The sequence below is a fragment of the Asparagus officinalis genome, chromosome 3 (genome assembly GCF_001876935.1).
Source record: "Asparagus officinalis chromosome 3, Aspof.V1, whole genome shotgun sequence".
In the NCBI taxonomy this organism is placed as follows: Eukaryota; Viridiplantae; Streptophyta; class Magnoliopsida; order Asparagales; family Asparagaceae; genus Asparagus; species Asparagus officinalis.
The window spans coordinates 103327543-103346537 of NC_033796.1; the positions used below are offsets into that span (position 1 = coordinate 103327543).

The 18995-nt window shown below is 41.4% G+C and overlaps 1 protein-coding gene across 1 annotated transcript; it reads left to right on the forward strand.

Annotated features, from left to right (window-relative positions):
- Nucleotides 5138-12840, forward strand: LOC109835514 (probable inactive poly [ADP-ribose] polymerase SRO2). The gene is made up of 3 exons (XM_020403485.1): nt 5138-5781; nt 12322-12563; nt 12656-12840. The coding sequence occupies exons 1-3, from the start codon at nt 5138-5140 to the stop codon at nt 12829-12831; spliced, it is 1062 nt and encodes a 353-aa protein (XP_020259074.1). The 3' UTR covers nt 12832-12840.

The window sequence follows — 18995 nt, forward strand, 5'->3', positions numbered from 1 at the left end:
ACATGTGGCCGGCTCCTTTTTATTTTTGGCCATTTGCTTCTCTCAATCAGAGAAGTCCTCCCTCCTTCTTTGACTAACAATCTCCCACTTGAAGACTGATTTCAATCTGTCTTCACATCTCGATCTATGCAGCAGCTCTTCGCTGGTCTTGATACTATTGCAGACCAACTGAAGCTGAACACAGCTTCAGTTTGTCAGTAGTCACCGTCTTTGTCAGTATGTCTGCCGGATTTTGGGCTCCACTGATCTTTTCAAGCTTCAAAATTCCATCTTCCAGAAGTGACCGGATAAAATGATACCGCATCTGTATGTGCTTCGTTCTGGAATGGAAAGACGGATTCTTCGCTAGATGAATAGCACTTTGATTGTCGCAGTATAAAACATTGTTTTCTTGTTTCTTGTCTAATTCATCTAAGCTTTGAAGCCACACCATTTCCTCGCTGGCTTCTGTAACAGCGACATATTCTGTTTCAGTTGTGGAAAGAGCAACTATCTTCTGCAATTGAGAAGCCCAACTCACTGCAGTACCTCCTAGAGTATATACATACCCTGTAGTGCTCTTTCTGATATCAACATTTCCTGCTAGATCAGCATCTACATAGCCTGTTAGTATTGTATCTCCACCTTTGAAACAAAGTGCTTTACCTGTGGTGCCCCGTAGATATCTGAGGATCCATTTGACTGCTTCCCAGTGTACCTTGCCCGGATCATTCATGTACATGCTAACAGCTCCCACTGCTTGAGAAATATCTAGTCTTGTACAAACCATGACATACATCAGACTTCCAATAGCTGAGACGTACGGGACCTTCGCTATGTGGGCATGCTCTTCCTCTGTCTTCGGTGACTGATCTTTGGAAAGTCTGAAATGAACACCTAAAGGTGTACCCATTGGTTTAGCATCTTGCATATTGAACCTGGAGAGTACTTTGTTGATGTACTCAGCCTGTGATAACATCAAAGTCCCAGACTTCGTGTCTCTCTTGATCCTCATTCCAAGAATCTGCTTTGCAGTGCCAAGATCTTTCATTGCGAACTACTTTGACAATTTCTGCTTCAAATTTATAATCTCTTGAAGATCTGATCCTACAACGAGCATGTCATTAACGTATAACAATAAAATAATAAAGCTATTGTCAAACCTCTTGATATAGCAACAATGATCTGCTTGGCATCTAGTAAAACAGTTGCTGCCTATAAAGCTGTCAAACTTCTTGTACCACTGCCTGGGAGCTTGTTTTAATCCATACAAGCTCTTCTTCAAACGGCATACTAGATTTTCTTTGCTTGTCTTTATGAAGCCTTCTGGTTGCTTCATATAAATCTTCTCCTCCAAATCACCATGAAGGAAAGCTGTTTTTACATCTAATTGCTCAAGATGTAAATTCTCAGCAGCTGTAATTTTCAACACCAGTCTGATTGTAGTTAATTTCACGACTAGGGAGAAAATTTCATTATAGTCAATACCTTCCTTTTGCTGAAAGTCTTTGACAACCAATCTTGCCTTGTAGCACTTGTTCCCATCATGTTCTTCTTTGATCCTGTAAATCCATTTGTTATGAAGAGCTTTCTTACCTAGTGGTAATTCAGCTAAGTCCTACGTCTGATTTGACATGAGCGAGTCAATCTCATCTTGCATAGCAGATTCCTACTTGACTGAATCCTTCACCTGTATTGCTTCGTCATAACACTCTGGTTCACCACTGTCAGTCAGCAACAGGTAGTGCAAAGAAGGCGAATAACGTTGGGTTGGCTTAGGAATTCTGGAGGAGCGTCTCACTTTTGGCGTGCTTGGTTCTTCTTGAACTGCTTCAGGGCTAGTCTGAACATCCTTTTCAGAAATCTCCTCAAATTCAGCAAATTCTTTTGTTTTAGCTTTTGTACTAGGGCTACTTGATTCTTCAAATGATCTGTCTTTGTACATCACATTCTTATTAAATATGACATCTCTGCTTCTGATGATCTTCCGATTTTCATAGTCCCAAAATCGGTAACCAAACTCATCACCACCATAACCAACAAAAACACATTTGTTAGATTTGGCATCAAGTTTACTTCTTTCAGCAGAATCTATGTGTACATAAGAGATACAACCAAAAATTCTTAAATGTGAAAGGTTTACATCTTTTCTGCTCCAAGGTTCTTCTGGTATTCCACCATCCAAGGGAACTGGGGGTCCACGGTTGATTAGGTAGGCTGCGGTATTGATAGCTTCAGCCCATAGGAACTTGGGCAGTCCGGCATGTATCCTCATGCTTCTGGCACGTTCATTCAAAGTTCTGTTCATGCACTCTGCTACGCCATTTTGCTGTGGTGTCATGGGAACTATTTTCTCCATCTTGATCCCGTTGTTTGCGCAAAATTCTTTGAATCTACTGTCTTTGTACTCTCCTCCGTTGTCTGACCTCAACCGCTTTATCTTCAGACCAGTTTCATTTTCTACCATGACCTTCCATTTTCTGAAGGTATCAAAGACTTCTGATTTCTATCTTCAGACCAGTTTCATTTTCTACCATGACCTTCCATTTTCTGAAGGTATCAAAGACTTCTGATTTCTTCTTTAGAAAATAGACCCATACCTTCCTTGTAGAATTATCAATGAAGGTGACATAGTATAGTGAGCCTGCAAGAGATGAAACTGGAGATGACCCCCATACGTCGGTATGAACCAATTCTAACATTTCTGTCTTGGGTGTCTTGCCAATCTTTGCAAAATTGACTTTCTTCTGTTTGCTAAAGATGCAATCCTCGCATAGGCCGACATCTACATTCTTCAGATCCGGCAGCTTACCTTTTGACAGAAGTGTCTTCATCCCTTTCTCGCTCATATGGCCAAGCCTTTGGTGCCATAGGTTTGATTTTTCATCTGCATCTGTTACTGCAATGATATTCTCTAAGTTAGAGGTTATATAGAGAGTACCATTTTTCTTACCTCGAGCAATGACGAGTGCTCCTTTGGTAATCTTCCATTCATGACCCGAGAAGGTTGTACGATAACCCTCTCCATCAAGCTGTCCTACAGAGATTAAATTTCTTCTAAGACCAGGAATATGTCTCACTCCTTGCAACTTCCATGTGGCCTGATTTGGCAATTTTAATCGGATGTCTCCCTTGCCAACAATCTTTAAGGTTTCATCATCTGCTAGATGTACCTTTCCGAAATCACCACTGATGTAGTTCTCCATGATTTCTCGGCATGGGGTGGAGTGGAAGGATGCCCCTGAATCAAGAATCCATGATTCAATCGGACTGTTGATGCTTAGAATCATAGCATCACCTCCTTCCTCGGTCACGTTGGCAGACTCCTGTGCGCCGGTATTTTTTTGGTGCCCAGCACTCCCTCTTAAAATGACCATTCTTGCCACAATTGTAGCACTTGAAGTCTTTCTTTCCTGATCTAGATTTACTCCTTCTAGATTTTGATCTGCCATGATTTGAACTTCTTTCTAAAGTTCTTCCCCTGGACTCCGTGTGTAAAGATGAGGAGGTTAAAGCTTCACCTGATTCTCTCCACCGAATTTCTTCACTAAGAACCAGATCACGAACGTCATCGAACTTCAACTTGTTGCTTCCCGATGAGCTACTCACAGCCGTGACTGTAGCGTTCCAGCTTTCTGGTAGGGAAGAGAAAAGAATCAACGCTCAAACTTCCTCATCAAACTCAATCCCAACTGAACTCAACTGGGTTGTGACTATGTTGAGTTCATTAAGATGTTGAGCTACCGATGCGCCTTCTGTCATCCGCAAATTAAACAGCCGCCTCATTAAGTGAACTTTGTTTGAGGCAGATGGCTTCTCATACATGCTGCAGAGAGCCGCCATAAGACCCGCTGTGGTCTTTTCCTTTGCTATGTTGAAAGCAACATTACGGGATAACGTCAATCGGATAACTCCAAGGGCTTGTCTGTCGAGAAGAGCCCACTCTTCATCCTTCATATCACCTGGCTTACTTCCTGAGAGAGGTTGATACAGCTTCTTCTGGTACAGATAATCTTCGATCTGCATCTTCCAAAAGCCAAAGTCCGCACCATCGAACTTTTTAATTTTCACCTTTCCTTCATCTGCAGTCATCGCTCCCACTCGAATCTAACTTCCTCTGGATCGTTTCTGACAATTTCTGCGAACCACCGTGTATTAAAACACCTCTGTTGACAAGTCGATATCGCCGGTAAAAGTTCACTATTCACAAAATTCACTATTCACGTGAATAGTAATCTCACAGAAATTTGACAGACGTCACAACCAGAGCTCTGATACCAGTTGTTGGGAGATTACTCGGATTCCCTTATTTTCAGACTTAAGAGGAAGCAAAATAAATGCGCAAGATGGGGGACACGCAAGATTTACGTGGTTTGGCACAAAATTGCCTACGTCAATGGGCTGCTGCAGATCTTTCACTATGAAGAGAAATTTTACAGCACTCTCAATTTTCTCACAACTCAATCCCACTCTGAAAATTGCTCACAATTTTCTCTCACAAAGACTTTTCTCTAAACCTCTCTTTTCTCTCTCTTTCTCTTCTATAAGAGGAGTTGTTTCTGGGATGAGTTTTCCTTAAGAGTTTGAGGTCTATTTATAGTGTTTGGAAAAACACTATGCATCAATATTTTATTAGTGGTGGGGCCCGTGGTGGGGCCCACATACAATTGTTTTCTTGCTCTGGGATCCGTTCACCTATCCTCTTTTGATGCTTTGTCAAAAGATGCTGGCTTGGTTTCTTTGGGCGGTGGTTGCAGTCAAAAAAAAGAAAAAAATGTGAGCGGCTCCTTTAAAACATGTGGGTGGCTCCTTTTTATTTTTGGCTGTTTGCTTCTCTCAATCAGAGAAGTCCTCCCCCCTTCTTTGACTAACAACTAGGAATCCTAATAATTCTAAAACCAAAATCAAAACAAACTAGGAATCATGTTTGGCTCAATAACCTACAATCCCACAATTCTCCACCTCAGCGAAGTGTTCCCAAAACTGAGTCGACACCAACAAGAGCACCAATGTGTCATCTCTCCAAATCCGGTTGCACCAATGTGGTTGCCTACGTACCTCATCTCCCAAGGGATCAAGTCGCCCGTAGTTCATCCAATTGGCCTCGAAAGGCCTCAACTGGCAGTCATTCTACAATACTAGGATGCCATAGAGATTAATGTACATGATCTCAGGCAGTTGGGTCACTGTCCCATCTAAAGCTTCAGACACAATAAAGAGATGCTTCAAGTGTAGAGGCCTCGCGACAAGAGTCGAGATCCAAGGCAGTCAATTCACTATCAATCTACTTGGCATGATGATGGTGGGCTCAGATGGATACTTGCTCTCCATTGCATGGACTGATGGTAATGCGAAGACATTCTTTCCAAAGAAAGTCTTCTGTGGAGGTGGCAGAGCCATTTCCAACATGGAGAGTTTGGCCCCAACATCATCTTTACCGAGACCCTCCTTTGATTCCTTAGGGGAGCTAGAGAAGTTGGAAGAGGATAGTTCCAAGTACAAGGTGGTTAGAGATACCTTCTTGAAGGGACTGAAGAAAAAAGATAAGACGGCGAAGGTCACTGCTGTGTACTCCTGCAAACACTCATCGACCTTTGGGGCTAGCTGGTCGAGGGCCTATGAACGGGTGGCAGAGATCACAGCCGAGACCAAAACAACAGGAAATGTTAGTTATGGATGGTATGGGTCAAATCCTCAAAGGATGCAAGAGATAAGTGGAAAAGGATTTGGACTTGAAGATGCACTACATGGTGCATTTGGTTGTGGCATTTACTTTGCGCCAGAAGAACACCCCAGCCTAAGGTACAATCACTTAACAAACCTGTGCTTTTATACTCTTTTTTCACATTTATTTTAGAGTTGTTATCAATATTCGTAATATTAGTGTATAAATGCATGTGTATGCCTGATTTATTTTTAGTTTTGAAAATTCTAGTAGAGGCACAAGTTCATGTACCAACTGAACCAATCACTCCCTTAATCTATATATGCACCATTCGCAGAGAGATATGACTAGAATGGCATATCAATGAAACCATGGATTTTTCTCAACATATACTTGTTCTCGTAATATATTGAGATATCTTGACACTTCTAGATATTTGTAGATGATTCAATATAAAAAGCTCACAACAACTTAACTTTACAACCCAATTACATGTCTTTAACATAAACTTGCAGAAAAAACGGTTACATGCGTACAGAATTCAAGACCAGGGCAAAAGAGTTCCTTACCCAAATCAAAATCAGAATGCTTGGCGTGCCTCCAAACTTTCATAAAATTATCAGCAAAACTTGTGCTCAAAGTATATTTTCTTTAGTGGAATTTTAAGCAAACCATCCTCGCCACTATTAGCCTTGTTGGTCGCAAGGTCACGCCCGCCGCCGCGGAAGCGATATTACCTGAGAGAGAGCCATGACTATTATTGTCACAAAAGCACAAGTCAACCTCTATATTCTGGTTTTTCAAAGGAAATGAGAATAGATAGTGAAATTCTTATTTCTCAAAGGAAACAAGAATCGAAAGTGATATATTTCATCAAAGTGAAATATACACTCTTCCTCTCATCAGTTCTAAGACCGAATATTGAGGGAACCTACAAGCTATGACAACTCACAGATAAGACAAATACAAACACGAGATTTACGTGGTTCGGCAAACTTGCCTACGTCCACGGGAGGGGGGTTTCACTATGAGGAGAATACCAAACTTTACAAGCTCTCTCTCAACTCACTCTTTCTTTTCTCTAAAAAAAACAACCCACTTATTTTTCTCACTAATTTCCCCACACCCAAACACTACACAACTACCTCCTATTTATAGGAGAAAGAACCCGAAGTAGCAGGCGGGCAGAACGCGCGGGAACGAAAAAACTCGGCGCTGGAAAAGAGCTCGCGAGGGTTGGTAGGCGACGTGGGCGTTAGGCTTGATGCGGGCGCGGAGCAACGCACGAACTTGGGCAGGGCATGGCCACGTCCTCGTCCGCGTGTGAAAGGAGACGAGAGGCGCAAGAACTCGAGCGGTGCACGACATCGTGGCCGCACAGAGGACGAACGCACGTGGGCCCTCCCGACCCCACGATCACAATTCTCCACCTCGTACATTATTTGATAAACCTCAAATTTTGGATGAACACCAGAAGAACCCCATGAACACCACTAGAGAGATCCAGGCCACACCAGGCCAAACCAGCTGTGCCACTATATCGCGGCTGCCTACGTACCCTCCACCGGGATCAAGCTAACCGTAGTTCTGTAACTATTCTCCAACATAGTCTCCACCTCACCTCCATCACCGCCCCGAAGGGCCTTGCCCTCTTGGGCATCTCAACACGGGCTGATATGAAGCAAGTCCAAGCAATGCTGGAACTTGCTACCTGTGACCACCTTGGTTAACATGTCCGCGGGATTCTCATTCGTGTGCACCTTCATGAGAGAAATATTACCTTCCTCTATGACATCCCGCACAAAATGATACCTGACATCGATATGCTTGGTACGAGCATGATGAACTTGATTCTTCGCCAAGTGAATCGCACTTTAACTGTTGCACCACAAGTTCACGCTTTCCTGCTCGATCCCCAAGTCGTCTAGAAGACCCCACATCCATAATGCTTCCTTCACTCCCTCCGTCATAGCCATGTACTCAGCCTCTGTTGTAGAAAGTGTCACTGTAGTCTGCAACATCGATCGCCAACTAACTGGAGCTCCATGTATCCTGAATACATACCTAGTAGTAGATTGTCGTCTATCTAGATCGCCCGCATAATCTGAGTCCACATACCCGTTGATCTGACATGTATCTCCACCAAAACACAGACCCGTATCCGCGGTACCTTTCAAGTACCTCAGGACCTATTTCACCGCTTCCCAGTGCGTCATTCCCGGATTTGCCATGAATCTGCTGACCACACTAACCGTCTATGAAATATCAGGGCGTGTACGGACCATTGCGTACATTAAGCTGCCAACTGCACTAGCATAAGAGACACGATCCATGTGTGCCTTATCTTTCGCTATAGTGGGAGATTATTTACCTGAAAGCCTGAAATGTTGAGCCAATGGAGTCACCACCGACTTAGCACTTTGCATCCCGAACCTCGTGATCACCCGCTCTATGTAGCCCTTCTGACTCAAGAACAATCGCCGATTCGCCCGCTCTCTTCTAATCTCCATACTCAGTATTTTTCTTGCAGCGCCCATATCCTTCATCTCGAACTCTTTGCTGAGTTGAGATTTCAGCTTATCTATCTCCATCTTGTTCTTCGATGCAATAAGCATGCCATCCATATATAACAGAATATAGATATAATCACCTCCACGAAGCTTTCGAATGTAAACACAATAATCATAGTCGCTTCAGGAAAATCCATGCTTCATCATGAAGGAGTCAAATCACTTGTACTACTGCCGAGGATATTGCTTCAATCCATATAGTGATTTCCTCAAGCAACATACATGATTCTCCTTATCCTCAACCTTGTAACCCTCAGGTTGATGCATGTAGATCTCTTCATCCAATTCTCCGTGCAAGAAGGCCATCTTAACATCGAGTTGTTCCAGCTCAAGATCACCATGAGCAATAATACTCAATAGCACCTGAATAGAGGTGTGTTTCACCACCGGAGAAAATATCTCATTGTAATCCACACCTTCTCTTTGTGCAAACCCCTTGGGCACTAGCCTCGCCTTGTACCTTATTCCACCGAGCTCTGAAGGATCTTCCTTTCTTTTATACAGCCACTTACAACCTATAGCTTTCTTTCCTACGGGCAATAGGACCACCTCCCATGTTTGGTTCTTCCGGAGAGATTCCATCTCCTCCTCCATCGCAGCCAACCAACTCTCACTATTCTTGTCTCAAATAGCTTCCTTGAAGGAGACCGGCTCATCTTCCTCCACCAAGAGTGCGTATTCCACCAAATTAACCTGCCCATAGTGCTTCAGGGGTTGATCAGCCCCCAGCTTCTGTACCTGCTTGTATACTCGCCTTGGCCTAGTGGAAGCCAAGCTATCATCGAGCTGCTGTTGTTGTAGTCCTCCTCCTGCTCAAGCTCATCATCTACCTGATTTCCCACTTGAACACGACTAGAACCTGGTTGGTCTTTCGATTCTATCTCAATAACCTGTGACTTAGAAGTCCTAACAGTCTCAACACCACCATCCTTGGGCACCTTAGCAATCATGGACTTCTCATCAAAGGTAGCATCCCTGTTGATCACGAACTTCGAATCTTCTGTACACCAAAGGCGGTAGCCTTTTACGCCCTTTGCATACCCCAAGAAAATTGCCTTCTTGGCCCTCGCGTCAAGCTTTCCCTCGTTGACGTGATAGTAGGCGGTACACCCAAAAATTTGGAGCCTCTCATAATCTGCATGCTCCCCTGACCACACCCGATAGGGTGTATCACCGTCCAATGTTGAATGTGGAGATCGATTCACTATATAGCAAGCTGTAGCAATCGACTCTGCCCACCATTCTTTACCCAAACCAGCATATGATCGCATACTCACTGCTTTCTCCCGTAGTGTTCGGTTCAGTCTCTCCGCGATCCCATTCTGCTGTGGTGTAGATCTAACTGTCCAGTATTTAGCTATGCCCTCCTGATCACAGAACTCCTTAAAGGCACCATCTGTGTACTCTGTACCGTTGTCAGATCTCAGCGTCTTCAATTTCTTCCATGTTCTGTTCTCAACCATCGCCTTCCACTTCTTGAATGTCTCAAATACCTCATTCTTATACTTCAGAAAATAAATCCAAGCATACCTAGAATGATCATCTATGAATGAGACAAAATATCTGGAACCACCCTTGGAAGTTGTTGAAGCCGGACCCCAAACATCTGTGTGCACATAATCTAGTATCCCTCTGCTCTTGTGATTGCTTCTCAGAAATTGAACCCTATGCGCCTTTCCATACACACAGTCCTCGTAAAAATTCATGCAAGGCTTCTTCAGATTCTTCAACAAACCCTCCTTACCAAGCAGAACCATATCCTTCTCTGACATGTGCCCAAGCCGCCTATGCCATAACCATGTGTGCTCACATGGGTCTCCACCACTTCCTTCAGCTCCAACTGCTGCATCTCCTGTCACCGTCGTACCCGAGAGAGTATATAGATTACCATGACGAACACCCTTCATCACTGTTAAGGAACCCCGAACAACCCTCTTCACTCTGTTCTCTGTTACAATCTTACAACCACCGGAGTCCAAATCACCGACTGAGATGAGATTCTTCCACAAGTCGGGAACGTGTCGTACGTCCGTCAGGGTTCGAACCACTCCATCATGCATCTTGATTTTGATATCACCTAGCCCTACCGTTTTACAAGCATGGTTATTCCCTATCAATACGGTTCCACCATCAATGCTCTTGTAGGTAGTAAACCACTTCCTATTTGGACACATGTGGTAAGAGCATCCAGAATCAAGAATCCACTTCCCAGAGGTATCCTCACCACCCGTGATGACATAACATTCCTTATCGCTCCCTTCCCCTGAAGCGTAGCTCGCCTCTTTCTTGCCTTCTCGTCTTTCAGTCTTGTTGTTGTTCTTTTTCCCACCTACTCTCTTGTTAGGACAATCGACTTTAAAATCCCCAACTTCACCGCATTTGAAACACGCTCGTCCCGCAAGAGGTATCGATTTAGATCTAGACTTTCCTCCCTTGCCTTTTCCTCGCTCATTACCTCTTCCTCTGGCAAACAGTCCCTGCGCTTGTTCTTTGTTACCACCAGTGGCCATATCACTAGTTACAATTTTTTGAAGGTCATCCGCTAGAAGCGTTGTTCTAGTCTCATCCATCGACAAAGTATCACCCACAAGTATCAGTGTTTGTACCAGGTTCTCATAAGACTTCGACAGAGATAGAAGTAGTAGAAGCGCATGATCCTCGTCTTTCACTGTCACCTTACTGTCTTTCAAATCCGATATGATCCTATCGAACTTGTTGATGTACTCCCGGATTGACGAGCCCTCCTCCATCTTGCAAGTATACAATTTGGATTTTAAATAGATCTGGTTCGTTAGACTCTTCGTCATGAAGGTGCTTTCTAACTTCAACCACACGCCCGCAGCCGTTTCCTCCCCGTCCACCAAGAAAGCTACATCCCTTTTAAGGCAAAGGATAATCGATGCCCGTGCTTCCAGATCCAGCTCCTCCCAATCCTCATCAGATATATTTTTGTTCTTCTCTTTTTTAGCCAAAGCCTTGTGCAATTTTTACGAAATCAGCGAATTTTTCATCTGCATCCTCCAATAGGAAAAATTATTTTTCCCATTAAAATTTTCAATCTCGTATTTACCAATTTTACTTGTTTTACTTGTAGAAGCCATTTTCCGCTTGTATTATGTAAATCCGCTTCTCTCAGGAATTTTTAACAAGTTCTTTGTGTTCACCACACAATAGTCAACCACCACCTCAGATTAGTAGCTTAACCACTGCCAATCTGAATAAGGGCTCTGATACCAATTGTTGGTCGCAATATCATGCCCGCCGCCGCGGAAGCCATATCACCTGAGAGAGAGCCCTGTCTATTGTTGTCACAAAAGCACAAGTCAACCTCTATATTCTGGTTTCTCAAAGGAAATGAGAATAGATAGTGAAATTCTTATTTCTCAAAGGAAACAAAAATCGAAAGTGATATATTTCATCAAAATGAAATATATTTCATCAAAGTGGAATATACACTATTCCTCTCATCAGTTCTAAGACCGAATATTAAGGGAACCTACAAGCTATGATAACTCACAGATAAGACAAATACAAACACGAGATTTACGTGGTTCGGCAAACTTGCCTACGTCCACGGGAGGGGGGGTTTCACTATGAGGAGAATACCAAACTTTACAAGTTTTCTCTTAACTCACTTTCTTTTCTCTCAAAAAAAACAACCCACTTATTTTTCTCACTAATTTCCCCACACCCAAACACTACACAACTACCTCCTATTTATAGGAGAAAGAACCCGAAGTAGCAGGCGGGCAGAGCGCGCGGGAACGAAAAAAACTCGGCGCGGGAAAAGAGCTCGCGAGGGTTGGCAGGCGACGTGGGTGTTGGGCTCGATGCGGGCGCGGAGCATCGCACGAACTTGGGCAGGGCATGGCCACGTCCTCGTCCGCGTGTGAAAGGAGACGAGCGGCGCAAGAACTCGAGCGGTGCACGACATCGTGGCCGCACAGAGGACGAACGCACGTGGGCCCTCCCGACCCCACGATCACAAGCCCTATAATTCAGTGTTTAACACGTCTAAAGCTTTTATTAGGTAAAATTTAATTTGTACCCTGTCTAAGAGCTAGTCAGTTTTTCAATCCAACTAATAAGCAAACCTATGTTCTGCAGCTCCTCATTTCTTAAACCTGACATTAACGGGGAGTATCATATAATGCTCTGCAAGGTGACATTAGGAAACACCGAGACGATCAGAGAGGGATCTAACCAGTATGCTCCTTCTGAAGACCATCACGATAGCGGCGTCAATGATAATGAGAATCCAAAGTGCTATGTTTTATGGACGAAAAACATGAGCGCTCACATACTTCCCCAATACGTTATCAGCTTCAGAATTTCAGAGAAACTAGAAGGTAACTTCTTGAATGATCCTATAGTGTAAACAATTTTACTTGTGAAGTATTTGTGATGAGAAATGATAAAATGAGGGTTCATGAAACTTTAGGGTATTGGAGAAGCCCACAACACCTGCGAGCTTCATGTTATCCACTGCTTGAAAGATCCATCGCACTACGATCAGCTGACGGGGGTATAAATTCATCATTGTTGTTGTTCTTTTGGCCATTATTAATTATTATCATTGTTGTTATTGTAATCCTTAAAGATGAAGCAATAAAGTAGTAAATAAATTCTGAGAATATGCTTGATTTAATTGGGTGTTTTAATCAATTCGGTCTATTCTTTTGATGTCTCAGTTGTACATAAACAGATTTATGGCACAAGACATACGTAACACTCATGTGCAGAGACTTGAGAAAAGTTCAGTCTTCATCCTAAATTAGAAAGATTTAACATTTTCCTACCAACTCAAAATTTCTCACTGACCCATGATACAAGTTATTATGAAGCAGGAATTATAGAGGATTTCCCCTTAAACAGTTTTCAACAAATAACAGGAGTATAGATTTATTACAAGAAAAAGGAGAGCTGACATGAAGAAATCCATCACGGGGAGCTTGAGCTGGGTTTGGAAATAATTCGACGCTTGAATCGATTTCGTTTTCATACGACTACAGATTTTTATGAAGCCCAGTAAAATAAAGCGTAAAGGAGACATAAGAGGCATGTAAGGCGTATGTTGAATAGTCCCACATCGACTCTAGGCACGATGATAATTATGGCAGACACCATATAACGAGCTCACGGGCCACGGGATAGAGCATACCTTTCTCGGCCTTTTGGCTAAGATCAAGTGTAGTATCTGTTCTTATCAGTTTAATATCTGATACGTGGGCCATCGGCCCACTATGATATTAAATTAATTTTTGTTGGGGGAGGGCCCATCACAGCAGCTTGCTGCTGGGGCACTCGAGCGTCGCCCGTGTGTTGCACTACTGCATGGGCGTGGCGCGTCCCTACCAAATCAAAATTCAAGCTTTATAGTCGCCCACGCGTTGCACTACTGCATGGGCCTGGCGCACCCCTATCACTTAGTTGATATGCACTTAGAACAATAGGACATCTAGATAAAAATGGCCCAACATTAAGATTTTGGAGGCGACACAGTTCATGTTTCATATAGACTTCTCTAATTTAGTAAAGACAAAAGGATGAAAAATAGCCCTTCGCCCTTAAACATCACCGTTATCTTTGACGAAAAAGATGAAGTTACCCCTCATCCATGAAATATCAACTTTATCTATTATTATTATTATTTCGATTAATTTTCTATCGCTGAGAAGTATTTTTTGCCTTCTGGTCACACATTTGACACATAACATATCAAATTAGACGGTGCTACACTGGGTTTTTTTTTCTCTGTGTTTTTTTTTTGGGTGGGTGGGTGAAAAATCTCAAAGTGGTTTAATAGAATTAAAGAAGTTTTTATGAGAGTTATGTGCAATCCCTCAAAGTTCAGGGGATTTTTCAAAATTAATCTGATTTTTAGTTTCTCTATTTTTAATGGTGCAGGTAGAATATTTTTGAGCAAAAGAGTAGAAAGGATAATAAAGAGGACGGTGTCAGTCGATGTTAACATCTTTCGGTAAATCTTAAGTACACACTACTTAGATTTTGCACAGAATTTAGCATTGAACAACAGAAGGAATGAGCTTTAAATCATTAAGCTAAAGGTGGTGGTATAGGCAACTATGTTCGATTCTCTAACTTGTATTCTTGTGTTGAATTCTTTTGCGTAGAATTTTTACTTCTTTTTGGGTAAATGAGATCATTTCATTAACCAGCTAGAAAATTATATGCACACTCTCCCCAGTCATATGCGTGTAAGTAATATGTGTGTCATTTTGAGATGATCATTAGCATATATTTGGGGTTCAAACTATTCCAATCGGTTTTTATTAGATTAATTGTCATCGCTAAAAACTATCTTTGTTAAGGAGCTTGGATCAAAAGCAAATGTCATGACAGACCAATTAGCTTTGAGTTTGGACATAGAACAGGTATCTTATATGAACAATATGTAACTATGCTTCTTGGACCAAGTGTTGTACCTTTTTTTTTGATAATAGGAGTCATACTTGATTGAGTATTATAAAATGAGAAAAAAACTTCTAACCCACAAAATAAAAATGCAAATTCGCCTCCACACCAATAATAAGTCCACAAGCTTAATACTTCCAAAATCAAATTTTGTAAGCAATCACCCCCCTTTAGCTCATGTGTCTTCATCAATGTACTTTATTTTCGAAAAACGGAACCCCATGTAGATGTTACGCGCAGCGGAAATTTCGGCAGCACTTCGGCAGCACAACAAGAGAGTCAGATAGCAATAAGAATTTCCGTCTCACCAAGGAGACAAGAATCTGAAGCGGATATCTCAACAAAGTGAGATATCGGCTCTTCCTCTCATCAGTTCTAGGACTGACCTATCGAGGGATCCTAAAAGCTATTACAAATCACACAAAAGCAGTACAACCAATTTTTACGTGGTTCGGCAAATTGCCTACGTCCACGGGGCAAGGAGGGGGGAGATCTACTATTAGAGGGAGAGATACAACTAGGGTTTACAATCACTCAATCTAAACCCTCACACAATCTCTCAAACCCTCACACAAATATCTCTCAAAGGGATGCACAAAACCCTAAAAGAGACTACACAAAATCTCCTCAACTGCAACCACTATCTCCTCTCTGCCTTCGTACTTGCTCAGCCAAATTGAAGACAGCCGCAAAAATCCACCGTGCACTCGCAACCTTGCTCCCAAATAATCGCCTGCACTCGGTTCTGTACCGCAGCCGCAAAAAAAGAAATCAAGACCTCCTGCGCACGATTCACGAAAACCTAGGTATATATATATAGGGGATGTATTCGGGTGAATGTTGAATCGGGTGGGCCGGCCAGGTTGTCTCACGAGCTCACGTGCTCGTTCTCATGCGGAAGGGAGGTGGAAAACGTCACATGCTCACATGCTGTGGCCCCCACTCACAGTAGAAAGTGGGGAGGTATGGTTACGCCCATAACCGCATAACCCCTCCATCATGGGTAGTTATGTCAACTAACCATGCCCAAATCGAAGCCTACAAAAGTCTCTCTCCCTCTCTTGTGAATAGTAATCGTAGATTTCAAAACAATGCTTATGAGACTATAGCCATCAAAACTAGAGAGTTATAGACGCATTTGAGTTGTGAATTATATTTATGTTTTATCACTATAAACGGGAGTTTGACAGCGATTATCTTGGAGTGGATTAATATGGTCGGCGGTAATAAAGATCCCGGAATGCTTCGAATCGGTGACATTCTAATTCCGCATTTCTGATTTGTTGGTTATCCTCTAAATATAATATTGGTATCAGAGCAATAAGGCTAGATTTCGTGCTCTAGGATTAAATAAGATCATTCATATTGATTGATATTGATATGTCCATTAAAAGAAAGCTTGTTAGATGTTTAATGACAACTTTTAATATACTTGTTGTTATGATCTTATATTGGCACGAATAATAGATTATACAAATTTGATTATCCCTGCAAAATTTCGTTTGAAACCATCCTGTGGTTTGAGAGATACCTAATTTTTAATTTTAATACGTTTTGAATAACCTGATGTTTGCAGTCATATATCTCTCTGGTTACTAAGTTATTTGATTGGTTATAAATCACTATGTGTATCTTCATGAGAGCTTTTCATAAACATGTCATTTGCATTTTTTGGATTACGGGTCAAAAAAGTTATGTTAATTCAAAGTTGAGATGATTCAACATAGTTTATTGTGCAAGGTTGAATATGGCATGTGTGGTTTGCAATTTGACGCCTGTTTTTTTTCCATTACAGACACCATAAAATGATAGTTTTTATCAAAATTGCACAAAAGACCTTATATTTACAAGAAATTTGTAAGGAGAGACAATCTGATTTTATATAAAATTGCAGAGAAACCCAGAGTTTATGAAAACTTACAAATAGACCCAGTTTTGTGTAAACTTATAGTTTAGTCTAAAACATTTTTTTTCGCAAATAGACCCATTTTTTGGAAAATTGCAATATTTTGACCTGTTTTGGGAAATTTCCATATTTGACACAATTTTTGAAAAATTACAGTCTCGCCTACTTTTTTTATAATGTTACAATTGTATCTAGAAATTTTTAATTAATTGTAGTTTGACCCTATACAAGTCTATAAGTTCTTGTTATTTCATGGCTTGTTTTGCATAAAAGTAGTATTTTTTTCTACAAATTAATTGACATGCTTAATTTTTTGATTAACATGCTGAATAACATGTCATGATATATTTTTGAGGGCTAGTTTTTAGGTTGGTAGAATAATTTTTAAATAATTTTTCTCGCCTAATTCCTAGATTTTGCACACAATTGAATGATTTTAATAATGTTGCAACTTTGGTAACAGGAGATGATTGGATGTATTATTTCTTTTAATTCCCTCACTTAGTTAGATTATTATTAAATTTCAAGATAATGTAACAATTTTTTTTGTGAATTGTTCTAGTTATTAATTATGTGTCATTTATTATGTTTCTAGTTGATTATGGCTGCTGCAAAGAGCATTGCTGCTGACCTCAATAAGAGGAGAAACTGAATGAGAAGAATTATGGTGTTGGGCATCGCAAGATTCAGTATCTTCTCAAGGAGATAGATATGCTGGAAACCATAACATAACCAGTGTTTGAGCTTGAGCCGGGAAACTCTGCGCAACATAAATGTTATCATGAATCTTTTCAAGTGTGGAAGAAGAAGGACCGTGTTGCTCGCATATTGATGCTGAGTAGCATGAGAGATGATATCACGCTGTATTTTGAGAGGTATCGATCAGCTATGATTGGGATGCTGTTAAGCTCCAGTATGGTGGGACTTCCACTAGTAGATAGCGCCAGCTCACTCTCAAGTTTGACAGTTATAAGAAGCGTCATGATCATTCAACGAGGCAACATCTTACTGTTATGTCAAACATGATTAGCGAGTTTCGAGTGGCAGGATATGAGCTTTTTGATGAACAACAGGTTTGTTAGACCCTAGAGGGGGGTCTTAAGGCAATAATTGTGCAATAAAATTTAAGACAATGTAATACACCACAAAATAAAAAGCCAAAGAAAAGGAGATAATGTTAGAAATCGTTATCCAAGTGACGCGCAATTTATTCACGAGGTTCGATCCGCTAACCTACGTCCCCGCTCCCCACTCTCGAGGAGAATCCACTACACAACCCGGTTTGGAAGCCGAAACTTCTTCTACACAACTATCTCCACGAGATCTCACAACCATACAATTGATCTCCATGAGATCAAGCTCACAATAGCAGTAAACGATGTAAAATCTCTCTTTACAGTAGCCCTATGGCAAGGAGAAAGACTTGCACTTGAAAGCTTGATGTGAACTTAGAAAATGTTGAGAACAGGAAACGGAAAGTGGGCTCTTTGAAAACAGTAAACTAAAACCACAAGGGGTTTGCAATGAGCTTGGATGGTTCTTGAAATAGGGCGATATTGAGGGTATTAAGATAGGCAGAAAGAAAACACAAACCAAAACCCCCAACCAAATCTTCCCAAAATCCAGATTAAATTAGATTTTTCTGATTTTTTTTTTCTGTACCAAAAGAAGTCGTTGGGAGCGATCGGCGGTTCGGACCGCCAAATTTCGCGGTCGACCACGAAGATTTTAAAAGGCTGGAAAAAAGTTATCCGTATAAGCGGGCTATTAGTCGACCGTCGGGCACTGCCAGAAAGTTTCTGTAATCGGTTGTCGACCGTGACGGTCGACCGCCAGGAAGTCCCGAGCTCTCTGATAGAGTGTGGTCGGAACGTCTATGGTCGACCGCACAGGTTTTCTGTTGGCCTCCTTAGGAAATACACTGGCGCGGGGGAAACCGTGGCGGTCGACGCGAAACTGGCACAGGCTGATTAATGTTTAAAAAATAGTTTCTTAGACACTTTATAAAAATATTTTAAAAAATACTCAAATATGGATTTCTAATTGTATAACTTGTAAAAATATTTTTAACACTAAAAAAAAAGCAAAACTATTTTGAAAAGGGAATTTACAATAGCGTCCTCCAATTACTTGTGAAAAACCATATTTTGTCAAAACCGTTCAAAAAAAATATTGGAAGTAATGGAAAAATGTCCGGTGTTGATTATCCCATTAGCTTCAAATGAAATCTACAACTACTTGCCTACATTTTAGCCACTATGACGAGAAATAAAAAAAAATAAACAAATATCTCTCACATAGAAATACTTCTTGAGTTTTTGATTTATTGCTTTAGAATTGATTGAAGCCTTCTCATAAGCGTTTAGTTGTTCTTGATAAAACATTTGCTTCATCACTTTCCGCGTCCACCTCTCTTTGAATATCATCGTTTGTTAGCCCA

Bases quoted from the DNA above. Each gene is read 5' to 3' on its own strand.
- LOC109835514 (XM_020403485.1), top strand. From the start codon at position 5,138: ATGTACATGATCTCAGGCAGTTGGGTCACTGTCCCATCTAAAGCTTCA. The intron at 5,782-12,321 runs GTACAATCACTT...TATGTTCTGCAG, and splicing joins GAAGAACACCCCAGCCTAAG to CTCCTCATTTCTTAAACCTG. The intron at 12,564-12,655 runs GTAACTTCTTGA...ATGAAACTTTAG, and splicing joins AATTTCAGAGAAACTAGAAG to GGTATTGGAGAAGCCCACAA.